At 43.5% G+C, this 14,580-nt stretch overlaps 1 protein-coding gene across 1 annotated transcript in view; it reads right to left on the reverse strand.

Moving 5' to 3' along the window:
* Window positions 1–14,580, reverse strand: part of LOC126252330 (uncharacterized) — a 136,763-nt gene that overhangs the window by 51,533 nt on the left and 70,650 nt on the right. The window contains exon 2 of the mRNA XM_049953216.1: window positions 12,319–12,471. Within this exon, the coding sequence (XP_049809173.1) occupies window positions 12,319–12,471 (153 nt within the window). The remainder of the gene's footprint in view (window positions 1–12,318; window positions 12,472–14,580) is intronic.

Here is a 14,580-nt window from a genome sequence, read left to right on the forward strand (position 1 = left end):
CACTTGATACTGTCCACAGAGGCTGAAATCAGCCAGTGAAGTAGACAAGGCGACGATTTTCTACCTACTGTTTTGTCCTTCTCTCACTCTCTCTCTTTTTAACCCACTTTTTAATTTATGTTCCGTTCATCAGACTTCTCCTTGATTTCGAAAATCAATCACAAACTTTGTTTACTATGTAAACTAACTCATACAGCCACTCTGTATTAATCGCACATAAATTTACGATTCGTGAGAATTTCTGTCCTTACACAGACATACACGGGTTGGACAAAAATACAGAAATACCTAAAAACACAACACATTGCTATGCTATAGAAACCCGCTGACATTCAAAACAGCTTCAGTCCGTCTCTCAGTGGATAAATACAGATCCTGTAAGGTTTTCAAAGAAATCTTTTATCATTCTTGCTGCAAAATAGTGGCAAGTTCAGGTAATTATGATGGAGGCAGATAGCGGTCACATACCTTTCTCTCAAAGTAGGCTCAAAGGATCCATAATATGGAGATCCACTGACTGAAATGGTCAGCCCTGGACGACACGAGATGTATGGGTAGGGCAGCAAACATTGTACCATGGGATGGACCTGAACAGCCAAAATGATCACATAATCCTAGGCAGCAATGCTTCCTTGTAGAGGTAGCTGAGTATCCATGGAGCCCATGGCACGCCACGGTGTGGTTGCCCGCATCATCAGCGAGCCCTCGCCATGTCTCACTCTTGGGAAGTACACTCGGCCAGAAGTTGGAAACAGTGAGAAACGAGACTCATTTGGCCAAGTTCTTTGATAGCTCCGTAGTCCTGTTTTTATGGCTTCAGCACCAAGTTTTCCTGTTACGTGCTTTTGCATCAGTGATGAATGGTTTTGGAATTTCAGCTCACCCTGAAATTCTCTGCATCCGGAGCTCCGTCCGTGTTGTTTTGGTGCTGACAGAGTTCGCGAGTGTGACATTCAGTTCTGCGGAGCCTTTCGCAGCAGTTGTCTTATTTTTCGTGACCGTCCTGCTCAATAACTGCCTGTCACGATCATTCAACACACACTTTCGTCCACATTGTGAGTTATTGGATTATGTTTTTCGCCGTCCGAGGTGGCCGAGCGGTTCTAGGCGGTACAGTCTGGAACCACGCAACCGCTACGGTCGCAGGTTCGAATCCTGCCTCGGGCATGGATGTGTGTGATGTCCTTAGGTTAGTTAGGTTTAAGTAGTTCTAAATTCTAGGGGACTGATGACCTTAGAAGTTAAGTCCCATAGTGCTTCAGAGCCATTTGAACCATTTTTTGATGTTTTTCGGCTTTCCCTGTATGCGGTATGAATCTTCCACAGAATGGCTCTTGAAACAACAAACACTTCGGCTACATCGCTTACAGAAGCACCCACTAATGGTTCAAATGGCTCTGAGCACTATGGGACTTAACTTCTGAGGTCATCAGTCCCCTAGAACTTAGAACTACTTAAACCTAACTAACCTAAGGACATCACACACATCCATGCCCGAGGCAGGATTCGAACCTGCGACCGTAGCGGTCGCGCGGTTCCAGACTTTAGCGCCTAGAACCGCTCGGCCACCTCGGCCGGCGCACCCACTAATGATTTTCAAAACTTTGCCCATGTTCTAATTCGTTTCGCTGCGACATAATGTCTCACAACCATACAGAACACTGTTATGACCACGACTGACAGTTTGCAACTTACAGGGTGACAATTACTGAACTACATGAAAAAAAGCGTAAATTAGCAACAAACTACGGCGTGCACACACTTCATTCTACATGTAGACATCACTACAGACATTCGGATTTAGGTTACGACATGTTCGATTCGCGCGCCATCCTTGGCGATGATGTGGCGCAAACGAATAGCGAAATTCTGCATCACCTGCTAAAGTATCGGGACATCGATGCTGTCGATGACCTCCTGAATGGCTGTTTTAAGCTCAGCAATGGTTTTGAGGTTATTGCTGCACAACTTGCCTTTAACATAGCCCCACAAAAAAAGGAGTCGCATGTGTTCAGATTCAGAGAGTATGGCGGCCTATCGAAGCCCATGCCAGTGGTCTCTGGGTATCCCAGAGCCAGAAAGCGGTCCCCAGAGTGCTCCTCCAGTACATCAAACACTCTTCTGCTTCGATTGGAGTGAGCTCCGTCTTGTATGAACCACGTCTTGTCGAAATCAGAGCCACTTTGGGTAATGGGGATGAAATCATCTCCTAAAGCCTTCACGTACCGTTCGGTGGTCACCTTTCCGTCAAGGAATATCGCACCGATTATTCCGTGACTGGAACTACCTAGAAACTCTCGCAAAGGTTGGAAAACGATGTTGGTGTTTCGGAATCACCAGGAGAAGTAATTTTTTCTTCGCATTTATTGTTCCTTCACATAATCAGAAACACTGACATTACTCGGATTATGCACCACATCTAGCATTGAACTATTACTACACTGATGCAACATATATCATCGAAATTAAACACGTTTTACCAACAAAATACGCTAAGTGAATTACATACCTATCCCTTACTGCGTGGTCAATCGAGCACTGTTCGTAGCGTTCCCTGACAATACTCAGCGATTAGCTGTTTTCTCTCTTAGCACAAATACCGCAAGCTGTTAATTCAATTATTTCCATTTACAACAACCAGTGTGTTATTTTAGTGCCCTCATAAGCTATCTGAGAGCCAACAAAGACTTGTGTATTGTGCCTAACGAAATACTAGAATCCTGGTGATGCGTGCTGTTGATTCGTTGACGTGTTTCCATAACGATATCAGAAACATCGGGAAACTTTGAGCGCTGCGTACAGCTGTGAGCTCGGAACCAAGCAATCTGAGTCTGGAAGATTTGAGCCGTTTGCGGCTGCATCGAAAGAAAATTCTACACTTTGAACTATGCTCTCCCTAGATTTCAATAGCGGATCCTTCCGTGTACATATACCACACAGATAAAACTGTGCTGCTTAAGTGTTTAAAAGCTTTAATTCTTCATCGATACGGACGATGTTATCTCAGAGGTACGCAGCTGAAAATTATTTTAGATTGTGTGGGTCGTAAACTTCCTCAGGCTGCAAGTGATTGATTGATTACTCATACAACTTACATGATCGACTTTGGAAGACATATTCAATCATCAGATGTAGCCTATGTGGGAAAGCAATCAGATCTGTATCGACTCAATGAAATAAGCCCGTTCATGGATAGCCAATAACCACTTTACCTAATAGTTAAATTTACGTATTTTAGTATTTTTGTTTTGTTTTGTTTTGTTTTACAACTCCTAAGAAACTGAATTTTGTCAGTGTGGTCGGTTCGGTCAACAATCAATTTGTGTTTCGTTTGAGTGAAGCAAAAACAAAGAAACGAAATGTTTTCGCATAACTTTACGTGACGTTATGCACGTGGCAAAGTGGCGAGACAGGTTATGTGTAGTTATCAGCTTTCCATACATGCTCATATTTCATTGGACAGTTTTAGATGTGACTGATTTCGCACATACATTTCATAACGAAAAGTATATCCCGAAGTTGATATTCATGTTGTTTGAATAATCAGTGTTAGTAAAGTGGTGCCTGAGGAAATTTGTTGTGATCTGGTACATAGTCAAGTGTTTAAAGGCTGATTATGTAGTTAGGTAGTTTCTTCATTCAATTAGATGTTCAGTTTTGTTGAAATCGGGGGTCTTTTTGACTGCGTATTAACCCAATAAGGGACCCGATGGCGCAACTTAGTTAACAGTCTGTTGTAACTGTTTCAATGTCAGCGTTTTGAGCGTTTTGTCGATTATTTTCGAGAGAAACGCTGGGTGCCATGTGCCGCGGCCCGCCGATGAAATCAATCAGAGGCAGCCGCAAAAGCCCGACGCGCCGCGGTCGTCCATCTTGGCGGCGAGCGTGTGGACGACGGGGGCGGGGCCCGCTGGCGCCTGCGCAGTCGCCGCCCCCTAGCAACAATGTGGACGACGTCACGATAAAAGGGCCGAGGCTGCACCTTACAAAGCCGCCACGTGACGTGATTTCAAAAATGGCGTACACGAATAGCTGGATAGCACCCGAAGCCACAGAAAACTAAGTTTTAGCACTGCGTAGGGCTTTACGACGTACAAAAGGAGATCATTTCCGTGCTTATATAGCCACTACCTCGCCATCTGTCAAAGTGAAGGCTGGATCGCGACATGTTTTCCTGCGGTTCGCGGCAGAATAATAAAGAAGAAAGATTGTTCCGCTTTACTGAAAACGCTTGAGGCATGCGCTTCGGTAAAAATGTTCACATTTGAAATCATAGTCGTTTATGCCTGCATTTAGGGGAACACATTCGCCGTCAGAACAAACAAAATAACAGTAGAATCAAATGGGGAGTTTTGGTAAAAGTGAATTTGCAATATTATTTAAGAAGTACCGGTACACGCTCTGTTATTTTTATTTTCGAAGCCTTTGAAAGAAACTTGGTGGTGAAGGATAACAGATGGAAACTATCTCTGTTTAGAAAAAAAAATGTAAAATTGCACAGTTTACTTTTACAGTTCACTCCTCTTTGTACAGTCATCGCCGGCCGGAGTGGCCGAGCGGTTCAAGGCGCTGTAGTCTGGAACCGCGCGACCGCTACGGTCGCAGGTTCGAATCCTGCCTCGGGAATGGTTGTGTGTGATGTCATTAGGTTAGTTAGGTTTAAGTAGTTCTAAGTTCTAGGGGACTGATGACCTCCGATGTTAAGTCCCATAGTGCTCAGAGCCATTTGAACCATTTTTGTACAGTCATAAAATTGTTAATTTTGTGTATTGTGTACCTCAGCTTTCAGGTTTGTAATAAACTTAATATTTGTACGGTCATAAACTTGTTAATACTGTATACTGTGTACCTTAGCTTTCAGGTTTGTAGTAAACGTAATATTATTTGAAATGAGCAGTAAAAAGCTATGATTTTTGACGGGAGAATGCTCATGAGAGGCTACCGGAAAATTGCCGATTTTCTTTGCCAGAACGTGTCCCAAACAAGTGTTACGCAAGTACGTGAGAAAGTCCAGCTCTTGTAACGCTACAAAAATGAATAATAAAGGACTTTAAAATTTATGTTATTTACCCAACTCGCAGAAGAGTTGAAATGTCCTTCAGGGAGTCGCAGTTTGAAGGTAACAGTTTGCTTTCCTTTATCCGCTTTTCCTTCTGACTAAAGACATCATCCTCATAGGCAGAAATACTAATTCATACTGCCGTTGCTTTGTCTCTTCCCTCTCTCCGGTAAAATTAGTGATGATTTTTCTGTTTTCTAATTTCGTAATCAACTAAAGAAGCATATATCCATTCACGTTTGATTGTCTTTTTTCCTGATGTATTTAAATCTTACGCTTCCTGGCACAAAGTATCTGTCCTTATGAAAATCTTCCCTACTTATAATAAAGGATAGAGCTCTTTCCATTTCTTCCTAGGGCTCGGTAAGAAATGGGTTTCACTTCCGCACGTACCTCTCGTAGTATTAACTTCTGTAAATACTTACAAGAGGACTTGCTGAAAAGTAATGCTTCGGAATTTTTTATCTGAAAACTCAAAACTTTTTGATAAGACAAACGTTATTAAATTTCTACATTTTGTTCTTCATAGCTACATATTTTCAGCCCTCCGCCGCTAGAGGGCTCTGGATTGCAGCGTAACATGGCGGTGTGTAACGTAACTATGTCGGTGGCTAAGAAACAGCGTGCTGTTGGGTTGGACAGCGAGGTCATCGGCCTCATCAGATTAGGGAAGGGCCATCCCGGCATTTTCCTGGAGCGATTTAGGGAAATCACGGTAAACCTAAATCAGGATGGCCGGACGCGGGATTGAACCGTCGTCTTCCCGAATGCGAGTCCAGTGTCAGCGTGCTGTAATCGAGTTCCGAATTCGAAGAGTTCGACCACACATGGAGCACCCTCTCTTTCAGCCTAACAATGCCAAACCATACAGGAGCGCTGTAACATCTGCATCAATCCGACGTCTTGGATTCACTATCATCGATCATCCTCCGTACAGCCGCGACTCGGTCCCATCAGATTTTCTCCTGTTTGCAAAATTTAAAGCACACCTTCGAGGACTTCACTTCGACAGTGATGAAGCGGTGCCAGCAGGGGTGAGATTGTCGCTCTGTTAACAAAGTCAAACATTCTACAGTGACGGTATCAACAAACTGGTCTCTCGCTGGGAGAAATATGTTCGTCACCGAGCCGATTGCTTTGGGAAATAAATATGTAGACATGATGAATAAAGATATAGAATGTTAATAATGTTTATTTTATTTAAAAAGCCATAAGAGATTTCGTATGAAAAATTCGGAGGTACTACTTTTCAGCACGCCCTCGTAATATAAGTAGCGAGTGTTTCTTACTGGTTTTCGAATGTTATCTTCACTATATGTGCATTTCCTTCCTTCCATACGCTTTTACTTTCATGAAACGTTCAACGAAGAACTTGTGTTCAGCATCGAACTGTGCCAAGGATGCAACTAAATGCAACTACTCTTACGTCGTCTCAGAAACCCCTCTCGGAGTAAAACTCTAAACTGGACCGAGCTTTGTTTGGAGCCTTGTCTTTTCGCGAGCTGTGTCCTTACCATATGAGCTATCCCGGCACGTATCATGACCATAGTCGAATGTTTAATCTATTAGAGCCTACTTCACGCTCTTTCAAGCTAATACTTAATTCTGAAAAGCAGGAGACCGGTCCGGGCAGAATTGAAAATGTGAGGTCGTGGGGCGTGGTGGCTCAGTCGGTAAGAGTATATCCCGCAAAATGTAAGGTTTGAATTAGAGTCCAGGTCCTGTATACAGTTTTAAGCTGCAAGGAAGATACAAAACATAGCAAACTCTACTATGAGCTAAAAGACATTAAACTGCTTGACAAAATAAATGAAGCGCCCAGAAGACATGGTCAGATGTCAACGTAACTTTGCACACTTACACACCATCGGCGGCATGTAAAGGATTAAGAGTTCCAGTTGCCTGTGTCAGGTACAACGTTCACCAGAGGATGGTACATAAGCGGTGTAGACAGCGTCAGATGTTAATCAGAAGCCGGCCGTTGTGGCCGAGCGGTTCTATGCGCTTCAGTCCGGAACCGCGCTGCTGCTACGGTCGCTGGTTCGAATCCTGCTTCGGGCATGGATGTGCGTGATGGCCTTAGGTTAGCTAGGTTTCAGTAGTTCTAAGTCTAGGGGACTGATGACCTCAGATGTTTAGTCCCATAGTGCTCAGAGCCATCTGAACCATTTGGTTGATCAGATGTTAAGTGACAACTGCGAGGAACACGGAGATATTGCGTACTCGTACGACACAGCGCTATAAGCATCTGACAGAGTTTGATAAGGGGCCTGACCGCGTGTCTCCATTTGGAGGCTGTTCTAATCATGCATTATCCGTATTTATGGGGCATTCGGATGTGACAGCGGCCCGATGTTGGACTGCCTGGGAAAGCGAGGGCAGGCATACTTGTCGTCAAGGTTCTGTTTGACCACGTCTGACCACTAGAAGGAGGACTGCCGTATTGTGCATCAAGCATATCGTAACCCCTTCATATCCGGCCAATCGCCCGAGAACTCCCTCCAACATTCCGTCTCATCCTGTACCACTGATCTGAGAGTAGAAGCAGCTGTATCTGGGAGCTACTTCCGACGCATAGGCTGCTGTTACCACCACAATAAAGAAGGCCGCTTTTGCAGTGGTGCAGTGATTGGGAAGCATGCCCTGCTGAAGAGTTGCATCGCGTTGTTTCCAGGGATAAATCGTGGTCCTGCACTAACCCAGACGGCCATCGTAGAAGAGGGTGTGGGACCTGGAGAGAGCTCCCATTCTTACACTGTTTTGGAGAGGCATAGCGCTGTTAACTCCGGGCGTTCTGGTGTAGGTCACGGCTGGGAGATACTGAGGAAACTCTGACGGTGCAACGGTACGTTTCGGACATCCTATGTCCTCATTAATTGTCTCTCATGCGTCAGTTCGTGGTGTCTTTTTTCAAGAGGACAATGCTAGTCCAAACATAGCACGTGCCTCTATGAACTGTGTGCTTCATTCTGAGGTACTCATGTGACCATCAACAGCCGTCCACGATAAAATATGAGTGGGACCACGAACAGAAAGAACACACATCTACCTATACTAAGGTAGATTCTTCAAGATTCGTCTGAATCACACCAGGCGGCTGTTGGTATAGATAATTTAGTATCAATATGTCTGATTTAATTCCCAGGACTTGCCCAGTGCGTGTGTCCTGTCTGAAGATGGCACAGTAAAATCTACAGACACTTCAACATGGCCCCGAGACTCTGTTGGTCCATTATGGACAGGGGACATCGGCTGGTTAAGTAATTGTCAGTATTAATTAAATTCACCAACAACCGTGTAACTTAAGATGTTATTTTATTTTATTTTATTTTGAAACCTACCAGCTTCAGCATTTCATTATGCCATGGCAACTTGTCATCAACTCTTTGAATGAAGCACTAGTGAAACGATTGAATTCACGACATCCAATGATTTAGAGCCGTATATCACATTTTAGTTCGTTGGGAGAGGCGCATATAGGGCCTGAAGATGGCATAATGAAATGCTGAAACTGGTAGCATTCAAAATAAAGTAAAATAACATATTAAGTCACACGGCGGTTGGTGAATTTCATTGACATTGACGATTGATCCCGAGGCTTGTCTGTGTTATAAAATACAGACTTCATGCTAACAGCGTGTCTATATTTGTCTTCCTACATAGGGAAAAACGATCATTATAATAAAATAAGGGAAATCATTCATTTTTTTCCGCGCGCTGTGCGAGATTTGAATAAGAGAGAGTTAGTGTGAAAGTGGTTCGATGAACCCTCTGCCGGGCATTTAAATGTCATTTTCAGAGTATCTATGTAGATGTAGATCCCTGGGACCCATACTGATTCAGCAAATACAAAATCGAAAAAATTTATGTGAAAAGGTGTGAACGTTAAGAGTGCAAGTGGAATTCCGCTGTTCAACACGGAGGATGTAGCAGATGGATGGAAAGAGTACTCTGAAGGACTCTACGAGAGGTAGACAGTGCCCGATTACGTGACTGAGGAAGAACTGGGAGTCGATATACAAGTTATTCAGGATCCTGTGTTAACATCAGAGGTTAATAGAGCTTTGGAAGGCTTATCGTCAAATAAGGCGAATGGCATATATAACATTCCTTCGGAATCTATAAAATCATTGGTGGTTTTGGGAACCAACGATTATTCAAGATGGTGTATAGAATCTATGGGTCCGGAGACTTACCAAGAAATTCGAAAAAATGTCAACACAATCCCGAAGATTGCAAATGCAGTTAAGTGGGGAAATTATCGGACATACAGCTTCACATTTAATGTTTCCTAGTTACTGATAAGAATAATAAATATATGAATGGGATAGAAAATTGAGGATTTATTAGACAACGATCAGCTCGGCTTTAGGGATGGTAAAGGTGGTAGAGAGGCAGTTCTGGTATTGCGGTTGGTAATGGAAGCAGGAATTAAGATAAATGAAGATTCCTAGGATTTGTCAACCTAGAACAAGAGTTCGATGACATAAAATGGTGCCAGACGTTCGAAATTCTCAGGGAAATAGGTGTAAACTATAGGGGAAGACGGTTAATATACACTATGACAAGAATTAAGAGAGAAAATAAGAACGCAACACCAAGAACGAAATGTTCGGATTAAATAGGGTATAAAATAGAGCTGTAGACTTTGGTCACTATTGTTCCATCTGTATAATGAAGAAGCAGTGACGAAAATACACAAACATTCAGGAGCGGGATTACGATTCATGTTGAAAGGATATAAATGATGAGATTCACTAATGACATTGCTATCTTCCGTGCAAGTGAGAATGAAATGCAGGAGCTGTTGAATGGAATGAAAATTTTAATGACCACTCACTATGGATTGAGAGTACACCGAAAAAAGACGTAAGCAACGAGGAGCAACAGAAATGAGATTGGCGATAAGTAGCATCAAGATTGGTGGTCAGGAAGTACATGAAATGAAGGAATTCTGCTACATTGTAAGCAAAATTAAGCATGAAAAACGAAACAAGGAAAACATAAGAAACAGACTAGCGCAGGAAAACTAGGCGTTACTGACCACAGGAAAAGTACATGTATCAAACACAGACCTCAATTTTAGGAATAAATTTCTGAGGGTGATCATTTGGAGAACAGAACTGTTTAGTAGTGAATCATGTACTACAGGAAAACCAGGAAAGAAGAGAATCGAAGCGTTTGAGATGCGGTACTATACAAGGATGTTTGAAATTAGGTGACTTGGGAAGAAATTACGAGGTTCTCTCTCCGCAGATTCAGCGAGGAGAGGAACAGGTGGGAAAGATTGATAAGAAGGATAGAATGATGGGACACGTGTTAAGACATCAAAAATTGACTTCCATGTTACTTGACGCAGCTGTAGAGGACAAAAAATTGGAAGAGATGACAGGAATTGGAATACAATCAACGAATAATTGAGGACGTTGAGTGCAAGTGCTACTCTGAGGTGAAGAGGTCGGTGCAGCAGAGGGATTCGTGACAGACAACTCAGAAGACTGACGATAAAAAAAATGGTCATAAACTTCCGCATTTTAGTGTGACTCTTATAGTCGCATAGTTTTCACAAACACGAATGTGCTTTGCTCTGTGTACTGTGTAGAGGTATAAGATGTATGGTGGTCAAAATAATTGGAGGAGTTTTAACGAAGCGCACGATGTGACCTCGGCAGCAGCAGTCATCGTCCTATATTTAGATCTAAATATTGCCTAATGCAGCTGAAAGTGGCAATTACAGTTAAATAGAAAAAAAACAACCTTGATCTGGGCTGTTTGGTTCACATAGCTGTAGGGACAGCTAACGCCTCATGCAGCGTGATGTGGTTGGACCAGCTTGAAGCACAACCACTCAGTAGCAACGTAGGATGAAAACAGCCGTTCTGCTAACTTTTTCACATCAGTAAGACATGTGACAAGTGTGTGGTTCGTTACTTAAGTACTGGAATTCCAGGAGTCGATATTCGCGTTGTTCAAGAAGACATGGTGCAGTGCCTCAACAATGCGATTTCCGGATTCCCGAAGTCTGTGGCACAGTGAGTCACTGTAATGAAATTGGTTTGGCGGGCGTATCGTGAAGCAGTAAGTGCCATAGTAGTGTTTTGTAGCGCGAGTTCCTCACTCTGAACTTAAATTCAAAGAACGAATTTGATGGAATTCGGCTGTCTATTGAGTAATTATAATCATGTCCGACCGTTATCCTCTTCCTCACACCTAATTGTAATAGATTCCAGAATGTATCTCACCAGTACCGAGCTTTGTAAACGACATCGGGACGCAGAATTCAATCACAGCTGCCTGTGTGAAAGTGGCCCACTGTCCATCTCATCAGAAACGAGGCACTATAGTGTTTCCGACCTTGGACTTAAAATCTTAGTTGATGGAGGCAGATCGGATGTAGCCGGGTGTTGTTTTCGAACCGTATTTTAGCATTATATCTCATTGTTGTGGTGATGGGTTGACAGCGCGTGCATGAATCAGCATTGACGGTGGAACGAATCCCTGTGTCGTCCGAAATGGTGTTTTGACGACTCCAAGTTTCAGCGATGAATTCCTACATCACTTTGTACCGCATACTGAGCTCTTGGTGATTCACTGCTTCGATGTGTACATTACATAATCGTATCTTTCGAATGTTATCCCCAGCATGTTTCATAGGTTTCATAACCATAGCCCACAGGGAATCCGCTTCACAGATATATTTCAAAAAATGGTTCAAATGGCTCTGAGCACTATGGGACTTAACATCTGTGGTCATCAGTCCCCTAGAACTTAGAACTAATTAAACCTAACTAACCTAAGGACATCACACACATCCATGCCCGAGGCAGGATTCGAACCTGCGACCGTAGCAGTCACGCGGTTCCGGACTGAGCGCCTAGAACCGCGAGACCACCGCGGCCGGCAGATATATTTCACCTAGATCAGTATACTCTCAACTCTTCCTATGCTGGACATTAATTTTCTTGTGGAATGACGAAAAATCCCTCAGCAACACATCAGTAACTTGCATCTGCAATATACATATTCATTGTTTTGGATTTCGGTTTGACTACACATCCAGTATGAGGGGCAATACTTTGCCTCCTTCAGAAGTTTTCAAAGGTTGTCCTGTCATTTCTTGAGTCATGTGGGTAAGATTCACCGAGTGTCACCATTCTACATTATACTGTACTTACATGTGAGTTAATGCCTTAATTTATACAATTGTGCTAATTCGAATTATCTGAAGTTTTCAAGAAGAAGTTTAAACGTTCTTTTACCTGTTTTTTCCACAGTGAGGATGCTGTCTGACATAACATCGTGACGGTGTGCCGTACTCTTTAGATCCAAATCCGACGGTTCCTTTCTCTCCCAAGTACCGGTTTGTGTACGTCCATCTACATCCGTCACCCAGGAGGCAGCAGCTACTTGGACTGTGAACAGAGATTACCATTATTTACCCACAAAGATATAAAGAATATGGCTCTGAGCACTATGGGACTCAACTGCTGTGGTCATAAGTCCCCTAGAACTTAGAACTACTTAAACCTAACTAACCTAAGGACAGCACACAACACCCAGCCATCACGAGGCAGAGAAAATCCCTGACCCCGCCGGGAATCGAACCCGGGAACCCGGGCGTGGGAAGCGAGAACGCTACCGCACGACCACGAGATGCGGGCTATAAAGAATATGCGATAATTATTCTTGCAGAAGGCCACAGCAAGACTTTTTGTTATATCAGTCCACTGGTGAGTAAAACTTAAGTGTGAAAGTAACTTTCATTAGATGTGTCACTTCCAAGTAACAAAAGTCGGTGAAACTAGGACTGTATAGGATGTTCGGAAAGCCGGCCGCGGTGGTCTCGCGGTTCTAGGCGCGCAGTCCGGAACCGTGCGACTGCTACGGTCGCAGGTTCGAATCCTGCCTCGGGCATGGATGTGTGTGATGTCCTTAGGTTAGTTAGGTTTAAGTAGTTCTGAGTTCTAGGGGACTACTGACCACAGCAGTTGAGTCCCATAGTGCTCAGAGCCATTTGAACCATTTTGATGTTCGGAAATTCCCGTTGCAAACTTCTAGGACCTGAAGAGGGATGTGAGTACATAATATTTTGAATAGGACCCCATTCCGCAAACGTACCGTTTCCGTGCTATGACAATTTAGATTAAGATATTTGACTCATCTACTTCTGCTTGAAGAAATGAATTAGGCGTGACGCAGTACAATTATTAGGTAAAAATTCGAAAGGAAACATAACGAAACATCCGTTTATGACTTAAGCACATTGTTTTGTATTGGCATTTAAAACACTGCGTGTTTACATTATACTAAAACAGAAAAGAGCCCACCATACCGTACGTGTAGATCAGAACTGATGCATTACAACAGCGGTTCCACGTGGCGACTACCGACGTTGCTACAGACATTGTACCTACGAAGCACATTCTGGTACACACCCTACAGCTCCCCTGGTGTCTGTTCAGTTTCTAGTGCAGCGGCCAGAACTCGTGTCAGCAGATCCTCCTCTGTCTCTACAGGAATCTCGTAAATCTCGCAGCAAGGCAGACGTTAAGTGACATCAGGTGACCGTCTGACGTAGTACACGTCATCCTGTGTTCCCTATTTCGTACCAGAACAAACAACTATGAGACTTTTCTCTTTCTCTCAGCAGACATGGACGTGTTACACATCTGAACTGAAATCGTGGTTGAAAGGAAATAGTACATTTCCGGACAAGGTTTCCCGTTCGAAATATTATGTACGATCTCCCCTCTGCAAGTCCTAGAAGTTTGTAGCGGGAATTTCCAGAGATCCTGTACATGGAAAGAACTGCTACACTAGAGGAGTTAACTGAAAGAAATACTCAATGAGATAACGGAAATGTTACGCTGAAGTCACCGACAAGTAGCTCCTCAATTTGCCTCACAAGGGCTGAGTGCACGCCGCTTGCCAACTACGCTCGGCAGACCGCACGGTCACTCGTCCAGGTGGCAGCCGAATACGACAACATTTAACGTCGATGATCTGAGGGAACAAATGTTCCCACTGCGGCAGGACCGTTGGCGGTCGTTAAAAATAGCGCGACACGATTCTTAATAGCGTGCGCTATCTCCACGGATAGCAGTGCATGCCCTGCAGCGTGCTTCCCTGCTGGCCACAAGGTTTTTAAGGAGTTCTTATGGTAGGGCGTTTCAATCCTCCACCAGCGCGGCTGTAAGCTGCTGTATGGTCGTTAGTGCAAGTGGTTGAGCTGCAGTACCCTCCTTGAATCCCTTTTCTAACATTTAGGTCGAAGAAGGATAGGAAATAACCAATTTATCTTGTGGATTTCGTAAGTCATGTAGGCGAGTGTTGGACTAACTTCAAGTCTGAATCGCAGTTATTCGATAATGCGTAAGATAATCAGCTGACACAATGAAATAAACCTATGTCCAGGCCCTGTAGTAGGACAGTATGCAAAATAGAGTATCAGTTTAGGCGAAACTACCACGGGTTGCTCCCATTAGTCTTCACTGTTTCTAGAGAGCTTCTTTGTTATTAAT

The sequence above is a fragment of the Schistocerca nitens genome, chromosome 4 (assembly GCF_023898315.1).
Source record: "Schistocerca nitens isolate TAMUIC-IGC-003100 chromosome 4, iqSchNite1.1, whole genome shotgun sequence".
Lineage (NCBI taxonomy): Eukaryota > Metazoa > Arthropoda > Insecta > Orthoptera > Acrididae > Schistocerca > Schistocerca nitens.